Source organism: Mercenaria mercenaria, unplaced genomic scaffold (assembly GCF_021730395.1).
Source record: "Mercenaria mercenaria strain notata unplaced genomic scaffold, MADL_Memer_1 contig_4713, whole genome shotgun sequence".
NCBI lineage: Eukaryota > Metazoa > Mollusca > Bivalvia > Venerida > Veneridae > Mercenaria > Mercenaria mercenaria.
Window position 1 is genome coordinate 37,048 of NW_026462963.1, and position 26,479 is coordinate 63,526.

At 35.8% G+C, this 26,479-nt stretch overlaps 1 protein-coding gene across 1 annotated transcript; it reads right to left on the reverse strand.

Annotated features, from left to right (window-relative positions):
* Positions 1-253: 253 nt before the first annotated feature.
* LOC128554096 (E3 ubiquitin-protein ligase rnf213-alpha-like) lies at positions 254-24,584 on the reverse strand. The gene is made up of 11 exons (XM_053535330.1): positions 24,411-24,584; positions 19,513-19,710; positions 17,833-17,972; positions 16,257-16,464; positions 15,455-15,573; positions 13,496-13,677; positions 12,594-12,747; positions 8,945-9,113; positions 8,370-8,535; positions 5,069-5,235; positions 254-490 (listed from the first exon to the last, which is right to left on the reverse strand). Exons 1-11 carry the CDS (start codon positions 24,582-24,584, stop codon positions 254-256), a joined length of 1,914 nt encoding a protein of 637 aa, XP_053391305.1.
* Between the last annotated feature and the right edge of the window lie 1,895 nt (positions 24,585-26,479).

A 26,479-nucleotide genomic window follows, 5' to 3' on the forward strand; every position in this document is an offset into this window, starting at 1 on the left:
TACAGAATTCAATTTTATGAACACTTTTTAAAGAAGACCATCCAAGGAACAACCCTGTGAAATTTGATCAAAGTTTGCTTGCTGGTTTAGGAGAAGTTGTTGTTTAAAGGCAAGTGTGGACAGACGACCGGACGATGGACGGTGAGCGATCACAACAGCTCACCCAGAGCACTTTGTGCTCAGGTGAGCTAAAAATGCAATGTTCAACATTCCTTAGCCAGTGTAATATCAAAAACAGATATATTAAATACTTCTACACACTCACAATATCGTTGCCTTTCAGTATGCTGTGATTCTGATCTTTGACTTCTAACGCCAGAATCTGTTTGCTACAGTCACTCCATATGCTGTTGATAAGGCGGAAATATGACATTCCGTGAACCATATCATCGTAAGCCAAGTGTACACATACCATAACAGTCAATAGTGTGCGTTCAGTAGAATCACTGTAAAGTGACATAGCTCTTTTTCCAAGCGAATTACATACAACCTACAAAAGTTCATAATATAGGTAAAAACGTTACTAAATAGGACGGTAACTTAAAGGCAAAGTAAATCTCCTATATAAGTGACCCCCCACAACCCCAACCCCTAAATGCCAGACATTTCTTAATCCCCAATATACAGGATCCTGACTGGTCCAGTCTGATAAGGGTCTATAAAACCTCTGTAGACTTGACATGTAGTCCATGTCAGAGGATCATAAATTGTATTGATATGTACAGATAATTGGTTATTTCCTGTGTTTTGCATTTTATTGATTGAAATGCAGTTTTTTCAGAATATACACAAAAATATTTTAGTTGATAATATACTAATTGTAACTGCTCAGTCATGTTGAGTAATGTCCTGACCAATTAAATTATTACTCATACGGCAAAGCAATTCTCACCCTATTAGAAAAATCTCACCTTTATTTAATAAACAAGAGGGCCAAGATGGCCCTAGGTTGCTCACCTGAGAAACACACCATAACAGTGTAAACATGTTTGACCTAGTGATGTCATGGAAACAAATATTCTGGCAAATTTTTATTAGGATTGGACCCAAAATGTGGTCTCTCGAATTTAAACAAGTATTTTCTTTGATATGATCTAGTGACCTACTTTTTGACCCAAGATGACCCATATTCAGCCACAACCTAGATTACATCAAGGCAATCACACTAACTTAATTCCATAAAGATCAATTGAAAAATACAGCCTCTACTGCATACACAAGGTTTTTCTTTGATATGACCTCGTGACCTAGTTTTTGACCCCAGATAACCCATATTCAAATTCCTACTAGATTTCATCAAGGCAATCACTCTGACCAAATTTTATAAAGATCAATTGAAAAATACAGCTTCAATTGCATACACAAGGTTTTTCTTTGATTTGACCTAATGACCTAGTTTTTGTTCCTAAATAATCCATATTCAAAATCGACCTAGATTTGATCAAGGCAATCATTCGGACTAAATTTCATGAAGATCAATTAAAAAAAATATAGCCTCTATCGCATACACAAGGTTTTTCTTTGATTTAACCTAGTGACCTAGTTTTTGATCCAAGATGACCCATATTCAAACTCTGCCTAGATTTTATCAAGGCAATCATTCTGACCAAATTTCACGAAGACCAATTGAAAAATACAACCTCTATCGCATACACAAGGTTTTTCTTTGATTTAATCTAGTGACCTAGTTTTTGACTCCAGATGACCCATATTCAATCTGTACCTAAATTTCATCAAGGCAATCAAGGTTTTTCTTCGATTTGACCTAGTGACCTACTTTTTGACCCAAGATGACCCATTTTCAAACTCGGCCTAGATTTTATCAAGGCAATCATTCTGACCAATTTTCATGAAGATCAATTGGAAAATACAGCCTCTGTTGCATACACAAGGTTTTTCTTTGATTTGACCTAGTGACCTAGTTTTTAATCCGAGATGACCTATTTTCGAACATAGCCTAGACTTCATCAAGGTTATCATTCTGACAAAATTTCATGAACATCAGTTGAAAAATACAGCCTCTATCGCATACACAAGGTTTTTCTTTGATTTGACATAGTGACCTTGTTTTTGATTCCAGATGACTCATTTTCAAACTTGACCTAGATTTTATTAAGGTAATCATTCTGACAAAATGTCATGAACATCAGTTGAAAAATACAGCCTCTATCGCATACACAATGTTTTTCTTTGATTTGACCTAGTGACCTTGTTTTGAAACCAAATGACCCATTTTCGAACTTGGCCTAGACTTCATTAAGGTAATCATTCTGACAAAATTTCATGAAGATCAGTTGAAAAATACAGCCTCTATCGCATACACAAGCTAAATGTTGACGGACAGACAGACAGACAGACGACAGACGACGGACGCCGGACATCGAGCGATCACAAAAACTAAAAATAAAAAAAAATATTTAAAATTGAGTAAGAAAAATGACAAGTATTTTTTAATGATCTTGATCACTATGAAATGTGTCATGTGAACTGAGTTATAAGAAAACTTTATTAATGTCAGAAAATTCTGATTATAGTATAAGAACTGTGATTTTAGAATATATAGTTCCCCGTGTGTGGCCTAAGTACATTTTCTTTTATTTATAATAAAATCCAGCATCAAGAGATATCATTTTTCAAAATACACATGAATTGTTTTTTACAAAAGGTGCCTGAATGCATTTTCTTTTATTTTCAATAAAAATCCAGCAATAATGACATATTATTGTAATAAAACTTGCTTTATTAAAAAATAAAAATACTGTTTTACTTGTTATTTTACTATTTTATCACTTTGCTTGTTTAGCCCTAATTTAATCCGGCTTTCTAAACTCGTTATAAAGGTGAGAACTGGTTTGCTATAAAGGTGAGAAATATCACATACAATCTATGTACTGCACAGTAGCTATACAGTAGCTTACTATGATAAACAGAAGCTAGTCTATCAATGGTTCAGTCTTGTATATCGCCAATATGCAGACTGTATCATCCCAATAGGCCACATACCTCGCAAACCAGAATCGGTGTCTTTAACAATCATAAGATAGCATACAGCACATTTAATTATGGATTAATCGCATGCTGTAATAGTAGAAGTTTAGGTATAACATAAAATAAAGCACTGGCTGAAGCACTTCAATATGATTTATACAACAGACGTATATAGAAAAAAATACAAGTCCACCAGGAAAAGCAGCATTCAAAGAACGCTGCCGCCTATAAGCACTTCACATAGAAATATAAACCTGGCGTCTCCTTCATGCAATCAATTTTATGCTTATATTATTTTGATAACAGTTCATGCACAAAAAACTTTTTTTCAACAGTTTCTCTATCAATACGTTAAAACTAATAAATTGCTCTTTTTATGATAATATCTTAACCACAGAACCTGCGGACGAGATTTAAGTAAACCCATCTTGCCTGGCTCGTGTTACAGTATTAGAAAGTATTTGAAAATCAGTCATAACAACAACACGCTCGATATCGTCAGTTAGAAGGGTGTAAGTTGGAAAAAAAGATTTATTTTGGAAGTCTTTCGTAATGCAAACAAGTTTTCTGTATTCTAAAAACTTCGTTAAACTTAGTTATATAACGGCATAAACCAGAAAAAAAAACTAGAAGATGCTTTTGTAGAAAAGCACATGTCTCCAACAAGGCACAGTAGTAATAGGCAAGAAGTCAATAGGGGACAGGAGCCAAAGTCAAAGAGACACTGATGGTTAGCTTAGTGACTGAAATGCAATAGAGAGCATCTACTCGGCATGTGAAATCATCCCATTAAGTTTCAACGTTCTGGGTCAAGTGGTTCTCGAGTAATGGATTAGAAACAGTTTTCCATGTTCTGATTCCTGCGACCTTGACTTCTGAAAGAATGGCCCAAGATCAAAAGGGGCCATCTACTCTGCATGTCCAATCATTCTATGAAGTTTCCACATTCAGGGTCTCACGATATTGATCGGAAACGTTTTTCCATGTTCAGGCCCCTGTGACCTTGACCTTTGGTATAGTGACTCCAATCAGTAGGGGTCATCTACTTCGTAAGCCCTATCACCCTATTAAGTTTGAAGGTTCTAGGTCAAGTGATTCTCCAGTTATTGGTCGGAAATGAAGTGTGCCGGACGGGGATGGACGGACGGACAGGGCAAAAACAATGTCTCCCCCAGTGATGTGAAGGTGGGGGAGACATAACTAAAACATTCTATGAAAAAAGTTCTGTGAAAATTTAGATTAAAATGCGCATATAATGTGAATTTTGATGTAGATTTATTTTGACGAAGCACTACTGTTGCACGAATTGAAACAAGCTGAGCATTAATGAAAGAATAAAATGGGCTCATATTTTTAAGTCCAATACCGGATGTACCCCATGTCGACAACCGTTTTATTCACAGTTCTTATTTTTAATCTATTCAATAGTGCAAGCTTTGGTCCAGATATCTTTGGAGCAAACATCCCAGTATCAGATACACTATATTTGATAAATCAGGGCTGGCATATACCTCCGCACAACGTATCAGAACAGGCTTATAATCAAACTTGACTGAGATGTTATGGGTATAAACATTTTGTTTGAACAACATTAGGACTTGTGAAAACATGACAGTTCTTAGAGTGTGTTAGGATAAAACCTGATATTTTTGAAAACTTAAGAGTCATAACTCTTGAGCTTCTGATCCGAATTGGTCACTTCAAATTTAATCGTTTTCTTATTGTTATTAACGTTGTGTCCTGGTTGAATTCAGATACCTTAAGAAATTAATGTTGGAGTGCCCACAAACCAGTTCTGGACGACGGGCATCCAACTATTCTAAATGGATATTCGTGCTCAGGCGAGCTAATAAAACTAAATGACAGATTTAATATGACCGCAAAACTGAGAGACACTTCTACCTAAAGAAATTATCACAATTCCATTATTATAGTTTGGACATTACAATTATAGATTTGTAACTGAAATTCGCTGGTAATAAATACCCTCGCAATATTTATTTCACATGATTTATTACTTCCGAAGAATTAACAACCAAGCGAGATTTAATTAATATAAGAGAATGTAATATAACAATACCCTGTGTTCCTCTTGCGATCCGTTATGATACATTGAGCACACGAAGTCATTGAGGTAATCTCCAAATCCTTCGTTAACAAACACGTCATCGTCTACGTCTATCAACAAGCGGCATAGAGGTATTTCTTTCAGCAGTGACAACATGCTCTGGTACAACTTGTCAGTATCTGAAAGAAAATTCTTATACAGTATACAATGATTGATTCAGACGTATATATTCGCGCATATTACTTTACTTTAAGTAGTTAATCTTCCGTGCTATATATACAGTAAAATTCCTACTTACGACCACGCCGAAATTACGACCGCACCGCTAATACGACCGATTTTGCAAAGAACAGAATATTTCCTTCTTAAAACCAATGGTCGTTTGTCCGAAAATGCGACCAGACCGCTAATCCACTAATGCGACCACCAATTTCAGAACTGTTTGATTTTTTCACACTTAATTAATCACCGCAATTACGACCACTCCAATTTTTCTGTATGTTACCGCGAATCGCCACGGGAATTAACACGTGCGACATCGTGTTAACACGTTAAGCGTGTACATTGTGTATTTATCCGTTAATTGCTAACAAGTCTTTTAAACGTTATCAAAACAACGTATCAAACTGTTTGATTGTCTGAAATTGTTATTTAAAGATGTTTGGTGTTTTACATCGCTATATTTAATTAGATCTAAACGGTGTTTGTTTGTTATTATTAATGTAAATACGTTTGGGATTTCGGCGGAGAATGAAGTTTGAAATTGTTTGATATTGTTGTAATTGTCTTTAATTGAACAAAATTCAAATCATTATCAGTTAAGTGCGTCCTTAATTTATACACAGTTTGAGTATTTAAGGCTAAAGAAATTAAAGAAAATAAAGCTACATATAAATTTAACACTGTGTTTGCCATTATTGCGTCTTGATTGTATTCCAGTGTGTTATTATCTGCCAGACCTTCCCCGTATAACCTTGTCCACTAATCAGACCAGACCGCTAATAAGACCAGTTTTACAAAGAACCATGGGTGGTCTTAATAGTGGAATTCTACTGTATATATAATATTTTCTTAGGTATATCAAAACACTGAAATATTAACATTTACCTTATCTTAATTTTACAGCAAAGAATGTATCATACACATTTTGTGGTCCAGAAAAAGCTAAGGTAACAGCTATCAATGTAACAAATAAGACAATATCAATCAAATGTAAGTCCAAGATAATACAGGAAAGGTCACAAGCGGTCCCATATTACATAAGATACAGGACCCATGGGCCAGAAAGGTCCCACATGAGGTATAAGATCTGGGACCCAGATGAGACCCATATTGGTCCCTTATTGTAACAACCATACGGAAACAGTTTGAAAAAGAATTTAGGTCACACAGGGTCCACATGGGTACCATATAGGCTTGCGTGCTTGGATCATTCACGGTATACACTTTTTACTATAAAAATCAGTTGGTTTTACATTACAATGTCGGTATCAAGAAATCAGCTAAAGTTTCATTTTCTTAAATACCTCTTTCGTTATAGATTTGTACGCTTTCTAGAAGCTGTCGGTTCTCGATGTTTTCCTCTAGTAAAATTAAGAATTATACGGAAAGTAAGGAGTGCATGAGACCGAGTTTAAAATCAGTGGAATTAACAAATTGATTGTTACAGTCGCTTCGCTAGGTTTGTTCAGTTACTTATGCAAACTGTTTTTAATTCAAAAAGTGTGTGTTTCCAACTTTATTCTTCTTTGTTTGTGATGTTTTGAATCACCGAATTCCATGTTGCCCTGTCGCATCGTGTTTTCGCACCGTATTATCACGCCATCGCATCGTTTCTTTGCATCTTCGCTAGGTTTTATAGTAGTTTCATCCTAACCCATCTACACGGCGAAGGGTCGAAACGATGGCCCTGACAGAACACCGTACCTAGCTAACCGAATACTTGTTTGTACGGTGAAGTCATATGGCACCATACAAAGTGTTTTTCCGTCAGAAGCAACACCGACATTAAACCACTTTCAGGTCGTAGGGATAGTACAATGTAGAAATTGCGTTATATTCTGCATGTGCCTTTCTAATATGAAAGTATGCCTTTTTTTTCATATTTCTTTCAATGTTCTTTTGATTTGTATTTTGCATGATAAAATTAACCATGGGAACTGATGCCTCAGATTGGGACGGCATCCGAACAAATTATACCTTGTGATGGAACAGGGACTCCGTTCAATGTGCGACAGCGAAAGTATAAAAACAATCGCGACATTGCAGGACTAATGTCATATCAATACAGCCTAAACCTACTTGATGATTAATCAATGTCTATTATTCTGTTTCACACATCAATTAGCTTGTGCACTTCCTCTTATGCTAAAGTTGAGGTATTACATACAGCATTTACCTCAAAAACATCCTATCACTGTAATTTTCAATATCTGTATGGTCATTTTTGAGCTTTCTATCTCTGTTTTTAACATATTAAGTAGAAAGTCTACAAAGATAAAAATGTTCGTCATGTCGTACTATGAAGTATTGACTGAGAAACCATTTTACATTTGAATTAAACAAAATCAGTTTTACATTTTAGCTCTGTAATAAAGACATATACAGTTTTTTACCGTGAAATAATACCTGAATTAAATGTACCAGACAGCCTATCATTAACTTAAAGTGGAAAGAAAGCCTGAGCATCAGCTGATGTTATATGACAACCACTATACGTTCATAACGCTGGAAGAATTTTTAAAATCGGACACCTATTGAAAGAAATTTATGAACACAGATAACAACGGAGGCAGTTATTTTGGAGTTTATGATGTCATTTACACACTGCTGAATTATTTATTTAGCAAATACCCTTTTAGATAGACTACTTCCTATACTTTTTTGAGTACGAAGATGCAAATTTTATTCTAGCTCAAAAAAGTAGAGAAAATATTTTTTCAGAATTATGGAAATATTGTCCATATAAATATCTAAAAATATGTTAAAGTGGCAACATTGCTGTATGTTGCCCAGGAAACAAAATGGCTGCCAATTGATCAAATACCTGAATGTTCATACCTTTCTCATTTATAACCATATTTTGAAAACCCTTTCACAGGGTTAAATGATTTAAGAAGACCTATCTGACTGAATGGACTAAATGGAACATCAGAACAAGGTTGCCTTTCTTATGTGTCATTAATTGAATTAAATAAAAACTGTTTTATTCCATGAAATTATGTGCACTAACAAATAATCGCGTGAAATGTTACTATTAGTCATCGACTTTTGTTAGTAATAGGGAATATACTCATGTTATACGCAAATATACCATCATTTGACGTTTTCTTGGTTGCTAGAAACACGTCATTTATTTGAGAGATGAACAGCCAGGAAAACGGCATCTTTGATTCGAACACTTTCTCGCTGACACCTGTGTAAAGGACCATGGCTTCTTGGAGTTCACTGGTTCGCGTCGGGGACTGTAATTCTGAGTACTGTGTGAAAGAAAGTCAAACTATATCATACTAATACAGATCTTTTTTACTTCGAAACACCATTCCTCTTAATAAATACCTGTATCATCCCTGCTCTTGAATACTAATAATGCTTGGGGCAGTCTACACATTAGTTTAATGCGTGTAAAAAATTAAGAAAGCGGAATTGATGTACCTCTTATTGATCGAATATGTACACATTTATCAGAAATTGTTGTACGTTTTCATTATTTCACGTGTAAGTGTCTCCGCATCTATTTCAATGACAGTCAAACACATTGTATGAAATCACTACATAGTTTAAGAAATTAAATACAACTTAGTTTTAAGATAATTTTATCTTAAATGAACATGTGACATTTAATAAACCCGTCTAAACGTCGAGTGAATAATAATAATAAAATCACACCTTAAAATCCAATGCATTTGGTGAACATAAGATTTTCTTCCACAACTGCGTTTTCCATGTGGGGTTTTCATCACAACAAATGTCTATATTCTGATTTGTATCAATGAAAGCTATGACTCCAGCAAGTACAGGTGATATCTTCGATTCTAGGATCTTCAGACATGAGCGCCTTGAATGTATCAAGTTCAAATATTATGTTATTTCATTTAAGAAGTAATGACTATGTACCTACATTTTATCAGTTGATAAAAAAGGGCTACGCGCTCGAGATATAATTATTACGCATGTAAATAAATTCATTACGGATAGTGTAAAATAAAATCTGGAAAGTAGATCCCTCGAAAGCACCGAGAACAGTGAAAATTGCAGACTCGGTTTGATTTTACTGTATTTTCAACCCTTTGGAAGAGCCTATACTGAACTTTCTTTTGTCTTTTAGTAAATTCAATATCCAAAACTAGTCAAGAGTCTAAACTCATGAAATAATTGAGTGAAAGAAAATCACATGCTCTTTATTATAAGCTTACTAAAACCGTACAAAAAATGACATGAAGGAAGTTATTTAAGAAATAATAAATCTGTTCCTATATTTTATCAGTTAATAAAATATGGGCAGGAGTGTGGATGCGTAATAATTTTAAAAATCACGAGTGCGTAGCACAAGTGGTTTGATTATTCGCATCCGAACGACTGCTCATATTTTATTAACTGACAAAGTTATTGGAATATATTTATTATTTCGATCTAACAACCCAAATAATTCCCATTTTACAGTACTACATTTTCAGCGTAATGCGACTTTCGGATCATATGCAGTTACAATTTACCCCCATGGTTAGAAAGTGTTGCGTAGCCAATAGAACGTATAGATATTTGTTCCTTTTTTATTAGAATTTTGAGAAGTATTTATAAACTAGTTATCTAACAGCTCGCAAATTATTAATGAACAGAATAATCAAATTAGATTAGTCGACCCTGTGTTACGCGTTACTTTTATATGACGTCACATCATTATGACGTCATACTTCATATAATACATTTATGACGTCACCGCTGAATCATAATTGAGCTTATTGAATTCGCTCGTAGAGATCAAAACGTGTTTTACGGTCCTACACATAAGTCAGTATGACTTTTTAGCATAATTATGTTTTTGAAATGTTATTTTCAACCGTTTGGCCCTGAAACAATTCGTATATAATGGAACAGAAGTAGAATCTCTTAAGTCACAATCGTATGAGATGAAATGTAACAGCCAAACATTTTTATCGTAGATTTATGTATAGGATATTTCGCTATATATTTATATAGCAATTGTTGTGGATCGTGTTAGAATAACGATTTCATCATGTAAACAAACCTGTACAACATTTTACAATAAATATTTTCCACACATGAATAAACTAATTGTTGATATAATTGTCAATTACATGCCCTTACAAAAATCATTTTCTTCAAGTTGTGTAAACAGTTTAAGTTGTAAACTGATGTGAATATCCAGAAAATGCCGAATTGCTTACAAATATATAATCACACTTAAATTGCACAGTGTCAGTACGGATCCACTACTGTTAAATTTGATAACAGTGACCCTTTGTGTTACAATATTTGCAGCACATTCCTTCTGAACAGTCATAGAAATGCTTCAAAATTAGTACAGCATGAGATGATTAATTGAAATGATGAAAATAACAACAGTCTACGTGTGTTGTTATACATATGTGAAACCAGTTTATTTTGTAATTTTTTATTGTTGGATCTACATTATACTTTTTATATCAAATTTTGTGTAAACCACGTTATCATCACTGAGTACAAAAGATAATCTTAGCTAAAAGGCCATAACTTAAATATCTTTCTTAAAGTCGTAAAAGTTCATGAATGGAATTTATGCATTTTTTTTTATTCTTAGACACTACTAAACTTTCTAGCAGGGCCTCAGCACAACTTAATTTATTGAAAATAATTGTAAGCCATGAGAAAAGTGTGCAAGTTGTGTATCGAATACAAAGAATTTTAAACAAATGTAGATCATATTGTGTCTGCCTGATCAGTTAATGGGAAAAGGACCTATGTAGATTTTCTTTCACTTTTGACCACTGCTTTTATGTTGGCTTCAGTACATTGGTCAATTTAGAGTTGTTCCCCTTAGATCTTCTTGGGTTTGTACCATCTCTAACAGATATCTATTAGTTTACTTCCCTTGCAATTATACATATGAGTGGAAAATAAAAACGGGCATCTACTCTGTAAGCATTATCGCCCTATGAAGTTTGAAGGTTCTAGGTCAAATGGTTGTCCAGTTATTGATAGAAAATGAAGTGTGGCGGACGGATGGCCCCTTTAACCTTTACCTTTGATGGAGTGACCCAAAAACAAAATGGGTCATTTACTCTGTAAGTCCTATCACCCTATAAAGTTTGAAGGTTCTATGTCAAATGGTTTTCAAGATACTGGTCGGAAATGAATTTCTATGTTCTGGCCCCTCTGACCTTGACCTTTAATAGTGACTCCAAAACCAACTCTGCATGTCCAATCATTCAGTGAAGTTTCAACATTCTGGGTCAAGTTATTCTCAAGTTATTGATCGGAAAGGGTTTTCCCTGTTCTGGCCTCTGTGACTTTGACCTTTAACAGAGTAATCAATAGGGGTCATCTACTTTGCATGTTCAATCATTCTATGAAGTTTCAACATTCTGGGTCAAGAGGTTCTCAAGTTCTTTATCGGAAATGGTTTTCCATGTTCATGCCCCTGTGACATTGACCTTTGATGGAGTGGCCCAAAAACAATAGAGGTCGTCTGCTCTATAACCCCTGCCACCCTATGAAGTTTGAAAGTTCTAGGCCAAATGGTTCTTCAATTATTGATCGGAAATGATGTGTGACAGACGGACGGATGGACAGGGCAAAACAATATGTCTCCCCTAGTGGAGGGACATAAATATCAATCAAAATTTTATATCGAAGATAATACAGTTTTACTTTGGGTCACAATGTGACACCTGAACAGGATTAATACAGGACAGTTAGGACTTATATTAATCGGTATTTCCTATGTCTATATAAAGCAGTAGCAACTGTGAAAAAAAATTTTCAATAACATAATAACATCTTAGTTTCTGAAAGAAGTAAGAAGTGAATACTTTATTCAAAGTTTATGAAGTCTATGCAATTTCTTAACAAAGTACACATGACTGATGACGACACTCAAATAAGCAAATAGTGAAAAACACACTGATCACTGGTCAGGACATTTCGGCATACAGCTATGTAAACACTAGAGCCTCGACAACTGGACCAAGAGTTATTTACTGTTATAATAATTGTATTTACGGTGCCTGCACTAACTGCAATGGAGAAATGTTTAACTTCACTGTCAGATAGATGACACAGATGTTGAACTGGCATCTTACCGGTACGGTACACCGGCAAACACGGTGACACTTGATTCAGACTAACAGATAAATATCAGTGATGTATTACTGTAATTTGTATCACTACCACTTAGCTCGGGTCCTTTGACTAATACTAGTAAAACATATTAAAATAATACATTAAAACAGCAAAAATGTTAAATAAAGCTAATCAAATTTAGAAACAACAGGTTTATAATGTACATAATCAAAATAAAGTATATATTTTGTATTACCTGAATGTACCAGCCTCACTTATTTTGTCTGATGATGTTGCCTCTTTCGTCATCCAGTCACTTGGCTCGATCAAATATTGGTTTATTGATTCTTTCTCCGATAACAACTTTGCAACAACACAACACACTCCGTACAGAAAGGAAAATGTATCATCTAAAGTGTACGAAAGTCGTTTTGAGTAATTGTTTATAGAATACAAAAACAGTAAACACACACATAAGAGTATTTCATGCTTCTCTATGATTTACCGAAAGATTCCGTGATGTTATTGAATAGGGCAGCAATACTATACTGGCATTTTTGCAGCTTCCATGGGCGAGTGGTTAAGCTGCGGTGGTTCGAAACCTCGCTTCGGGTGTAGAACTCTTTCATGTGAGGACACCATCCAGCTGGCTTACGTAAGGCCGGTGGTTCTACCCAGGTGCCCGCCTATGCTTGAAATAATGTCTGGATGGGCACCTACGGTCTTCCTTGTCCATCCAAAACTGGTTTCGTTTGTTTGTTTTGGGTTTAACGCCGTTTTTCAACAGTCATGTAACGGCGGGCAGTAAACCTAACCAGTCTTCAGTACAAACCTGTTCTCCGCATGAAATAGAGATGGAAGACGACCGATTTCAGACACAATGTATTTTATCAGATCCTAACGGAGTCTTGCCCAGGGATCGAACTCACGACCCCGCGATCCGTAGATCTGTGCTCTCCCTATTGAGCTAAGCGGGCGGGCTATCCAAAACTGGAAAGTTGCCATAATTACGACCTATAATTGTTTCTGTCTGACGATAAACCCAACAAAATACTGGCATTTTATTTACATAAGCCTAAGATTAACATCTTGAAAAGTATATAGTGCTGAATAAAATATACAGTTATACTAAGACGACCACTGTCCTTACAAACATACCATCAGTGTTTGCTGCAAATAGAAGCTTCATCACTAATTCTACTCTCATTTTCTCTCTCTCTCTATTTTCATCGACGTCTTTTACGGAAGAAAGTGCAGCTTGTACACACTTCAGTATAAGTCCTTTTATCCTTGCCAGGCTTACGCTTTCACTGTCTTCTGTCTCCGAAGTTGCTTGTGAACTATTACAAAAAAAAGCAAAGCAATATTTTTGGTAAATATCAAAATTAAGCTATACGTTTTTACTTCATATTTCCTAGAAGTTATATCATTCGTGCATACATGCTAAAGGATGAAAATATAAGAAGAAAAGTAGAACCCTTGACAGCATCCAGCAAACGCATATCTATAACCTCTTCCAATGCAATACCAAAATGGCTAGAATTGTAAAGACCGAGTTCGTTTTAAAATCATCCACAAATAATCGTTTTACAATGCTTTTATCGAAACAGTTTACAATCTCAAGGTCACTGTGACCTTAACCGGTGAGGTACTGATCCCAAAAGCAATAACGGGTATCTCTTGCCCACATGCACTCGTCTTACGAACTTTGACGACCACAAGCCTTAATGTACTCCAATTAACGTACGAAATGTAATTTATTCAGTAAATATTGATCGGAACCCAAATGGTCTACCGACGGACCAACAGACAGATCGACCAGCAGACAAACAAACAATGAGCTAAACGATATCCCTCTTACTGGAAGGTGTAATACAAATGAAAGGTCCAGAAAACACAAAACAACAACAGACATAGATGACAGAAAAAGTGAGACTCTAGCAAAATACAAACCAACATTAAATTCAATTTTGTTAACCAAAACAAGAAACCCATAAAACGAGTAAATTTGAGCTATTAGTAAACTTATGCATTTGATAATCTTATCTGATGTATGCACCAAGAGCATTACTTTTGAGGGCATGACTGGGAACAAGTAAGATAAGAACTAGAGTTGCTTTTGAGAAAAGCGCATGTCTCCCACAACTGCCTAATCATCTAAATAGCAAGTCAGTCTTTATATACTGTTTACTCACTACAGATATACCTTTGAAGAGTAAAAAGGCCGATTTGGGTAATTCAAGGGCCATAATTCTGGAGTGCCTCAGACGATTTGACTAGTTGATGAACCTGGCCAATGAGTTATGGTCAAAAACATTTGGTTCAAGTTTGGTGAAGATCGGATGAGAAATGTTGGACTTAGAGCGCAGACGAGAGTAAAAAGGCCGATTTTCGGTTATTCAATGGCTATAATTCCAAAGTGCCTGGACTGATTTGGCTAGTTACCGAACTTGGCCGAGGACTTATGGTCAAACACATTTTGTTCAAGTTTGGTGATGATTGGATGAGAAATGTTCGACTAAGAGCACAGACAAGAGTAGAAAGGCCGATTTTCCGTAATTCAAGGGCCATAACTCCGAAGTGCCTGGACCGATTTGGCTCATTATCGAACTTGCCCTACTAGAGCGCATGCACATTCATCAAGCCTAAAAGGACTCCTATACTACTCAGATTGCATGCACATTCCTGGAGCCAAAAGGACTCCTATACTACTCATGAGTAGTAGTATAGGGGTCCTTTTGGCTCCAGGAATGCGCCTAAAATCTGAGCGTTTTTCGGTAATTCAAGGGCCATAATTCCGAAGTGCCTGGGCCGATTTTGGCTAGTTATCGAACTTGGCCGAGGACTTATTGGCACACATATTTTGTTCAAGTTTGGTGAAGATCAGATGAGAAATGTTCGACTTACAGTGCGGACAAGCTTTGTGACAGACAGACAGACAGACAGACAGACACGCAGACAGGAGTAAATCAATATGTCTCCCACACCACTGTGTGGTGGGAGACATAATTAACTATCTCCGTCTGTTATGTGTAGGATTTCGCAGAAAGGCATCATACATCCTAAAACTGCAATTCAAACACATCTTGGATAACCTTGCGTTTATCACACTCATACCTTTTTACTGCAGATTCAAGAAGTTGAGCCACTGAACGACCTTGCATTTCATACAAGAGAGGAAGATTCCTGTCTTCTGGGTAAAGGTCATCTATATGAACAGACTGCCACACACCACACTATGAAAAGATTAAACATGACACGGTATACATACATCTGTATATCAAGCTTCCAAGACATTAACTTAACTAATGAATCCCAGGTAACTGAACGAAGCTCTCCTCTCTGGATCAATGATACTGTTTCTAGGTAGAGGGACAGGAACGTCTACCATGCATCCCACGAAGATATTATTCATAGGTACCAAATTGTTTTGTCGTCATTTCCACACAGTGAACGGTTGTCACTGAAACAGGGAAATTATTAATATTTCAAGTTTTTTCATGGGAACAATTTTAGTTAAAAATTGTTGGTCCTGTCAAACAACTTGGTACCATCAAAATGTCTAGGGGATGCATGGCGGATGTTGCTGGCCCTTGACCTATTTCATTTTTAAGTCGTAAGTGAACGGAATTGGATCATATAAATCAAAAGAGGTACAGTATATGGAATGTACTTCTCTAAAATATGACCAACTAATATTGTCTCTGAATAGTCATTTACATTACGAAGCACAAGGAAGTTTTAAGGATAAAACATACCAATATTGTCAAAGACATTCTTGAATTTCTTTAGTGTCCTATTACACTGCATATGGGCTTAACGCGTCAGATATTACGCATAAACTAAAATGAGGAGTTAAAGTGTACATACTTCGGATTCCTATATTTGAAGTTAAAGATGTATATTTTTAAGACTATACCTGGAATCCGGCAAAACAACCACCAGCTATCCGTGGTAAATGTACAATAAATATCATATGGACAGGATATTCAAGCTCGTCCCGTAGTTTTTCGAATACATCTAGTGCACAAAATCGGGCACAAGCAATGAGATTGGCGTTTACGTGTCCTGAATCACACTGAACAATCACAAGAATTGGCTTTTCTGCATGAGTCTTTAAATGTTGCCTGCAATGTAAGCGCGATATACACAGTACATCTGTGTACTTGTCTTATCCCAAGTATATGTCAGATAATTAGTGTTTTCGTAAATAAAGAAAAACCATATTCAAAACACCTTTATAACAATAAACTTCATATAATAATAATTTACAACACTGAACATTGAATTCTTTTGTTTGCAAGTAGTCTTATGAAAATAACACTGGTTGCTTTAAATACGCGTTTGTCAAAACGATGGTATATTATTTTTATTTTCCACAGAATTGTATGTTTTATCCCAGTAAATGCAAATTTTAGTTTATGTCTCATGCTCACTGTCACACTGACATTTGACATACTGACCTGACAATACTTACTACAGGCAATCATCTTTTGAATTATGATAGTCCTAGGTCCTCAAGATTCAAAAAGTATTCTATTTATTGATCAGAAACATTTTGAATTAGCGGTCACTGTGAAAAATGAAGGTTGACCTACTGATTTAAAAGGTAGCATGTTTTTTCTACTTACCATAGGATATCAACACAACTGGTAACATGTTAAAGCGTTGTTTAAATACTAGTAATTATCAAAAATATTTTTCGGTCTCAACGTCATTATGACCCTGACCTCTAAATTAATAACCAAAATAATTAGAGTCATCTACTGACCACAAGACCTTTAATATCTTTAAGCTAGAGATCCTTGAGTTATTTATCAGAAATCATTTCCAGACTCGAGGTCTCTATGGCATTAATGTTTGATCAATAAAACATTGGTCATCTGCTGCCAATAGATAATTCTCCTATGACTAATGTAGACCCAAATATTCCCCATTTTATGACATGAAACTGTTTCCAGTCTCAATGACACTGTGACGATGACCTTCAACCCAAATACAATAGCTGTCATTTATTGACCATAGGCAAATGAATGTGTGTGTGTTCGGGTTTAACGTCTTTTTTAACAGTTTTTCAGTCATATAAACGACGGTGTCTACTTGTAGCAGTGAGCACAATGCCCAACTTTATAGTGCTGCCTCACTGGAATATCACGCGTAGACACGTGACATGATACCCCACCCAGTCACATTATACTGACACCGGGCTGACCAGTCCTAGCACTACCCTCTTAATGCTGAACGCCAAGCGAGGAAACTAGCACCATTTTTTAAGTCTTTGGTGTGACGCGGCCGGGGATCGAACCCACGACCTCCCGCGCTCAAAGCGGACGCTCTACCACTAGGCTACCGAGGCGGTTCATAGGCAAATGAAAGCCCAAGCGCTCTTAAATAATTGATCGAAACTTAAATGGTCTACTGACTGCCAGAAAGATAGAATGACAGACACACTGACATAAACAAATAAACAGAGCCCTAAAAATAATACGACTTACTGTACTTTTCCAGTAAACTGTTGTTCTGTGTCGAATGATGACAGAGACTCTATCAGGAGAATTTGCGATACGTCTACATTGCATGCCTGACTGATATCGTTTTTATGTACATTTCCCAGTAACTTAGAGTGGGTGGTAATCTAAAATAAGTTATTTCAACATGCACTCTCATAATATACTTAGGCAGTGGAACTTAAAACTGAAACTTGAAGCAGGCACTACCTATTTTAGATATATTGTGCAAAGCAATAACAGTTTGAAAAAAATTTATAATCATTGACTAAAAAGAGTTCTTTGAGCCTAAAAGTATGATCCCGAGTAAAATATTTGAAAACGATAAACACAACAACGCTTTAACTTTATTGTAGACGTAGGTGACTAGGTATGTATTTGCGCAGGAAAAAGTCATGCGCTTTTTTGTAATCTCTAGGCATAAAAAACATGCATAATTACTTGTGTGGTCTTTGAATAGGAAATCAAGAAATGCTCTTGGGAAAGTGTGACATTTTATGTTACAAAAACAGAATTTCACTAGGTAAAAAATGTTGAAATAGCTACTGGTGGAAAAAAGAGAACTATCTCTGCTGCCAATATATATGCGTCAAAGTATGTAAAAATATCCCAGAAATATGAGAAAATCAATGACAACAATTTCGGGAGTGTTAGATGATGCTTGACTGTGTAGAATTGTGTAGCAGGTAACATATATAGATAACTAATCCAGTGCACTTTGATATAACCAGGGCAGGATCAGGTTTGACAAACGGCTTCTATTCAACAATTCACTCTATAAACAGATTATTTCCCTTGTGTAAAGGGTCAACACATTAATGTTTTGCATATACATGTTTATGTTTGCGCACTATACTAGTAGCAGGAACGTTTAAAACCAGACTATCTCATTCATTTAGTTTCTATTGACGTTTCTCTATTCAATACATTTGATATTAACTGACAACCTAATTGAGGGTTTAATTACCCTTATCCTGCTAAATTTCTATAACGAACTTGTCCATCTTTCAATTTGGACAGTATCATTAACTGTTAAGAGTGGTGTTTACTAAGCAAATACTGACTGAATGGCGAACAGTGCACACCATGATCAGACTGCACGGAAGTGCAGGCTGATCTTGGTCTGCACTCCGTCTGGTCGCAATGGCTGAATCACTTGGTCTGCACTGGTCGCAAAGGCTGAATCACATGCCGCCAGCAGGCTAAGGGTTATATGACATGAAACAAGATAGATTGGCTTTGATCTGATGATTACTTATCAAAACAGCCACAGTGTCCTATGTATTAAAGTGGCCAACTTGAGCAACGACTTTATAATGTAACTGAACAAATTTTCAAATGCAGCACTCGATAGTATGCTTAAAACTACAATATTATATTCTAGCTCATCTGAGAACTTGTCAAGGATGAGATACAGTGGCCACATTTCGTATGTTGTCTTTTGTCAACAATTGTGAATATGACATCAAGATCTCCATGAAGTCCGAAAATGGGAAATATTGTTCCAGCGGCACAAGTTATGGCTCTTGAATAATAACAATTTCCATTTTAACAGAAAACCCGTGTTGAGATTATCTTGCTTTCAGCTTTAGGCTAATTATTGTTTTATGCTGTAATATACCATTACTATCAAATAGCCATGTTAAATTTCATCAAAAATGCATTTACCTGACTAAAAAGTTGTTCACATTTTTCAGTAACAAGTTTTTGTTCTAGGTATTCCAAAAAGCTGCCATGAGCTTGATCTTTGAAATAAAGTTTTGCAAGTTGCTTTTGCTCGTCAGATGGAAGATCACTCCATTTCAGCCTTAACACTGCATCCGGTGTTGCGCACAATAACAGCGTAGCTTTCGCTTTTTCCAGTATCTGTCAAAAATGAATAAAGTTTCACATATTAACTATCTTTTCAAAAATACTGTTCCGTTTAACAGCATGCCTCCTTCACATGCATGCAAGCTTAGTCAGGTTTATTGTTAGTTTCATATGATGGCCTTCCAACATCAGTAGAAACTATAATATAAGTGTCGGAGGGCATCGCCGAACCAAAACGTTTAATTCTTGTTTAACAACCAAACACAGTTGAAAATATTATGTAAGAAATATGACCCGTACAACAAATGACATTATCAACAAGAGCCACAAAATCTGAGTAGATCCTTTGCAAACATAACATGCAACCAAGCAATAGTATGGCAGAATTGGGTTGAGTGAATCAACCCCTCAAGCTCCCTATCACCGTCTGAAGCGAAATTGTATTACATAGATATTGAATGAACTCCATGATCACAAAGAACCTGAAAAATAACACAACACTGAAACAAAGTACGACGGGACTTTTTACGGCCGCCACATGGCATCTAAAGATTGTTACTGTGAGAGTAAACAAAATTAAAGAGGAAATCCTTTTGAAGCATAGAAGGCAACCGAGCAAAACAATAGCATATTCGGTTTGAGTCTGTTCACGAGAGTTAATGTAATGTGCAACAGCCTTCTTGCCGAATACTACTGGCTAAATAACAGAAAGAAAATAATCCATAATACATAAAGATATACGGTTAAGTTATGGTTCCTGCACATTGCATTTTCTCTTAATGTCCTCTACAATTGTGTTAAATGTCGTGTAATCAAACATAAAAAAATGACATAGTCAAACACTTGGGTAACGTAGAAGTAAGGTTCTTGAACACTGATCTTCCTCTCAATGGTTACTGGACGATACAGAGTTATGGTACAGTTTACATAGATCTTCCTCTCAATGTGCTCTGTTACTTTGTGGAAGTAAGAAAATCTCCTTTAACAGTTTTGGAGTTATCTTTCGGACAATAATAGTACAAGTTAATTTTAAAAACATAAGATATATTATAAAGTACGGAAGGTAGAGCAATGGTTCTTCTATACATGTACTACATTGTCTTATGTCCCGGACAAGTAAATTCAGTAACAGGAGATGTTAAAAATGTAAACATGATAGAAATGTTGTTCTAATACATTGAACTTCGTCCCAATGTCTTAAAAAATCTTAATGATCGTTTTGGAGTATATTTATTAAAGAAAGATACATAAAAAATAGTGCCATATGACCCTATATCGCATCCCAGAATTTCACAGCTCAAACAGGTACTACAAGAATAATGTCAGCCAAATTTGCTGGTAAGCTAGCCTGCAGAATCAAAGGAAAATATTTCAAAAATTTTCCAAATAGCTAAAAGGAGAAACAAAACCCTCTTTTGACAGCAATGTTTTGTCTTGGACAAAAAATGGCTTTAACTATTTAGTACGAGGTCGCCCAATAAACATTTTGTGATCGGACCAGTGGCTAAAAGCTGACGTTTCAATTTTTTATGTTTTACCTCTGGTTGCCATGTTTTATTACACATCAGAATATCAATAATCTTGGTAGACGGTTACTCAGAGAACATTTAATGTGAACATGATAATTGTTTCAAAATCGAATCAATGCTTGAGATAGATATCTTGTTAGGAGATTTCCCATTTTTATGAAAGTAAGTCAGCTATAATATTTTGACAAATCAAAGTAATTTGAATACTCTTGTTAAAAGATTATCCTAGAATCATTTGTGTGAAATTACATCAATGTTGGACAGGCAGTTATCTAACCGAAAATGTTTTCAATCTCCTAAACACACACACACACAAACACACACACACACGCACGCACACACATATTTATAGAGAAACTGGCGAAGCTTATTTGTTGAGGGTCACCCTCGGAACTGTCCTGTGAAATCATTTTAAAACAGGACCAGAAGCTTCCAACGAGAAGATTTTTAAAATTATACATATATATATATATATATATGGTAAATTTACGACGCCCTCTACCAAGCACGTTTTCTGACGATTCGCAGGAATAATTTCAGGAGAGGATGAAAAAAATGAACGTTTTATAATCTGACCAACGGTTACGGTTGTTTGAATATGTTTCTATTTTAAGCCCTGGCAGTCAAGTAATTCTGAACAATATTGGTAAAGAGTCACCCATGAATATTTGTGTGAAATTTAAAACAAGAGGGCTAAGATGACCCTAGGTCGCTCACCTGAGAAACACACCATAACACAACATAACAGTGTAAACATGTTTGACCTAGTGATTTCATGGAAAAAAAATATTCTGACCAATTATCATTAAAATTGGAGCAAAAATCTTGAGTATAAGTAAGTATTTTCTTTGATTTGACCTAGTGACCTAGTTTTTGACCCAAGATGATTCATATTCGAACTTGACCTAGATTGTATCAAGCCTATCATTCTGACCAAATTTTATCAAGATCAATTGAAAAATACAGCCTCTATCGCATACACAAGGTTTTTGTTTGATTTGACCTAGTGACCTAGTTTTTGACCTCAGAATACCCATATTCGAACTTGACCTAGACTTCATCAAGGCAACCATTCTGACAAGATTTAATGAAAATCCAGTGTAAAATGCAGCCCCTATTGCATACTCAAGGTTTTTCCTTGATTTAACCTAGTGACCTAGTTTTTTAACCCAGATGACCCATATTCAAACTTGACCTAGATTTCATCAAGGCTATCATTCTGACAAAATTTCATGAAGATCAGTTGAAAAAAATAGCATCTATCGCATACACAAGGTTTTTCTTTGATTTGACCTAGTGACCTACTTTTTGATCCAAGATGACCCATATTCAAATATGACCTAGATTTCATCAAGGAAACATTCTGACTTAAATTCAGGAAGATCAATTGAAAAATGTAGCCTCTATTGCATACACAAAGTTTTTCTTTGATTTGACCTAGTGACCTAATTTTTCACCCCAGATAACCCATATTCAAATCTGACCTAGATTTTATCAATGCAATCATTCTGACCAAATTTCATGAAGATCAATTGAAAAATACAGCCTCTATCGCATACACAAGGTTTTTCTTTGATTTGACCTAGTGACCTATTCTTTGACCCAAGATGACCCATTTTAAAATTCGGCCTAGATTTCATTAAGGTTATCATTTTGACTTAATTTCAGGAAGATCAATTGAAAAATACAGCCTCTATCGCATATACAAGCTTTTTCTTTGATTTGACATAGTGACCTACTTTTTGATTCCATATGACCCATATTTAAAGTTGACCTAGATTTCATCAAGGCAATCATTCTGACTAAAATTCATAAAGATTAATTGAAAAATACAGCCTCTATCGCATACACAAGGTTTTTCTTTGATTTAACCTAGTGACCTAGTTTTTAATCCCAGATGACCCATTTTCGAACTCGGCCTAGATTTCATCAAGTTAATCATTCTGACCAAAATTCATGAAGATTAATTGAAAAATACAGCCTCTAACGCATACACAAGGTTTTTCCTTGATTTGACATAGTGACCTAGTTTTTGACCCCAGATGACACATTTTCTAACTCGTCCTAGATTTCATCAAGGTAATCGACTAAAATTCATGAAGATTATTTAAAAAGTACAGCCTCTATCGCATACACAAGGTTTTTCTTTGATTTGACCTAGTGACCTAGTTTTTGACCCAAGATGACCCATTTTCTAACTCTTCCTAGATTTTATCAAGGTAATCATTCTGACCAAACTTCATGAAGATCAGTTGAAAAATACAGCCTCTATCGCATACACAAGCTAAATGTTGACAGACGCCGGACATCGAGCGATCAGAAAAACACACCTGAGCAGAGCATTGCTCAGGTGAGCTAAAAAGATGGACATTCAGTTTTAACAATAAACATATAGAGAAAAGTAACCATGCCCTTTGTCGGTCATCTTTTTGATAAATCGCAATTATTTCAATAATACTGGTAAAAAGTTCCCAAATATCACTTGTGTGAAACAGTTTGTAACTCCGAAAGGCAGTTTCTGCAGATTTCTATAATAGGGGAACGTTACCTTGCACTGTGGCTGCCGTGATTTTGACAAATATCTTGGTAGAGGGTCACTACATTTGTGCAAAATTCTTTTCAAGTCGCACTAGCGGTTTAAGAGGAGACCGTTTACAAAAGATAAAAAGTAAGGGTAAATTTCTCGAAGCACAGAGCACCACAAACACAGTCACAGAACCACGTATTTGCAAAGTAGACCCACAACAAAAAGAAGCTGTAACGGCAAAATATTATCAAAAATCCAACAAGTACATTTTAATTTTATAAAATAAAAATGGGGGGAGGAAGGGATAGGGTTGTAGGTGGGGTGGGGGCTAAAAGGGAAAATGGAACAAGGATGAATGATGAATATGAATAAACACTTGAAAGACGACTATAAATGAATATACAGGCCAAGTTTCAAATGGTTAGCTAACAGTAAGCCAGGAAGAGTCAGGGTTCTTACACATCATTTTCTCTCATGGTCCTCTGTCATGTTTGTAACAAAATTCTTAGAATAGTTTCAAAGTCCGGACAAGGAGGTGTATCAAAACGGACGGACAGAGTGAATTTTGTTAGGCTTCAGCAAAGCAAAAATAAGGAACCCTGTATACTTAAATGAATGGTAATTTGTGTAAAGATTCCTGCTTGTATGGTATTCATATATCTGCGCTTTTGCATTATAAGCAAAACTGAAAACATCACCATTTCTTCAAACTCTGTTTCGTCATTTGTCTCAATCATTGCTTTGTTTGCTTCCCAAACGTGAAGGACGACTGCTGACCACGCATCTTCGTGATACCCAATAAACATTTCGCCGACGTGCAACTCCTCATTCCTGAAGTTTAACAGGCGTTTTGTTAACACATCTGATGTCATTTAGACTAAATATTTCCTCTGTATTTAGTACATGTAACTTGCTCTTATACCTAATAAAATATAAAAAGAGTAAAAGGTATATTATTAACAATAATGTTTTTGTTTTACTAAATTAATATTAAAAGTGTAAAGTCTTCCACAGAAAAAATAGAACAAATTGAAATATATAAATTACGGGCTAGTAGCACTTGTCCTTGCGAACTGAGTGGTCCAGATTTTCAGCTCCGAGACCAAATACTGTTGTGGATCTGACAACATTGTGTTTATGTTCATAAAATGCTTTTCCAGACGGTTGATCAACGGTATTGGAAACACTTTGTACACAGTCTTCTTTTCAGCAACAACAATAAGTCTGAAATTAAAATTATGGCATAAACATTTGCTTAACGCACACTCTGGTTCTGATTTAGAAATTATGTAATTTATGAGTCGTTCCTTTAAAGTGCGCCAGGACTGAGCTATTTTGATTTCCGTCTTCTGATTCGTCGGGCCCTTAAGGGCGTTTCGCTTGTTGCTCTTTCTTCTGCAAATGCATTGAGTACATGCGTTTCAGGCGCTTAAGGATATACAGAATGCAATCCTTAAGCACCTAAAACGCAAATATATATACTAGAGCATTTTTTTGTCTTACATTACATGCCTTCTGTTGCCTTTGCGTATGTCAGGGTTTCACCTGGTGGGGATAACTTTATGGTGGTGGTAAGAGTGAGGTTAGGTGCACCATAAACCGGTTTAAGCTCCCCAGTGGTGGTTTTGCCACTGAGCGTCCCAAGGAGGTGCCCCACTATGTTTGTCCTTATGTATTTGCTTTGTGTGTGTGTGTGTGTGTGTGTGTGTGTGTGTGTGTGTGTGTTGATCGCGTGTGCGTTTGGGGAGGCTGCGTTTTTAGAACGTTGCTTTCCTTGTTGGATATTCTTCCTTGTTTTTTTTTAGTTTTAAATCATTGTTATACATTGTATATCATTATTAGAAATATTTGTTTAAAATAAATGGACCCAAAAGAGTCACTCAAACCCTTTTATAATTATATTGGCATGAACATTATTTTATATGTCTACCCTAGCATTACGGGAATCATCTGGATTCATTTTTTACTCGTATTGACCTGTCTAATACTGTAATGTTATAATGCGTTCTGTGCAATATATTCGTAGGCCATTTAGAAAACACATGCTTTTTAACTATTTTATTATATGATCACTTTAAAATGATTCATCCTAAAATGTATGGTACTGCATTGGTGAGAAACAAAAACGTACTGTATATCTAAGTGAATTCTGTACAAATACGGCATGTATTTCACAAGAAAATACGAACTGGCGGAAATAAATTCCGTATTGAACTATGTTGAAATCCAATCCTGTATGATGTGTGTATATGGACTTCTTTTATTAATATATTCATGACCTGGTTCTATAAATTGTTTAAAACCTGCATGGAGAGCCTTGCAGATTCAAGGTCATGGCCACTGTGCGCTCCTTATGAATCAGGTCTTGCAGAATCCACTCGAGTCAAATACACAATCCAAGATCAAGCTACTGTTATATAATTCTAATCCCCATTGAAACAAATGAGAAGACGTTATAAAGATGCTACAGAGCATAAGATAATAGGTAAGGGTAGGGAAGCACCGAGCACCACAAACAAAGCATCAGAGCCACGCATTTGAAAAGTAGGCCCACAACAAAAAGAAGCTGTAACGGAAAAATATTATAGGCGGGTTGCTTCAAAAATCCAACAGTACAGTTTAATTTTATGCAAAATATAGAAAAAGGGGAAGGAAGGGGTAGGGGTAAAAGTCGGGGGGGGGGGGGGGGGAAGTGGAAAGGGTAACAAGGGGGAATATTCAAAAGGGAATGCTACATTCCTTAATCACATTTACCCTACCACGTAAA

Bases quoted from the DNA above. Each gene is read 5' to 3' on its own strand.
- LOC128554096 (XM_053535330.1), bottom strand. From the start codon at position 24,584: ATGACATCAGATGTGTTAACAAAACGCCTGTTAAACTTCAGGAATGAG. The intron at 13,678-15,454 runs GTATGAGTGTGA...TTTTTGTAATAG, and splicing joins CTTGAATCTGCAGTAAAAAG to TTCACAAGCAACTTCGGAGA. The intron at 5,236-8,369 runs GTATATTTGCGT...ATTTTCTTTCAG, and splicing joins CAAGAAAACGTCAAATGATG to ATACTGACAAGTTGTACCAG.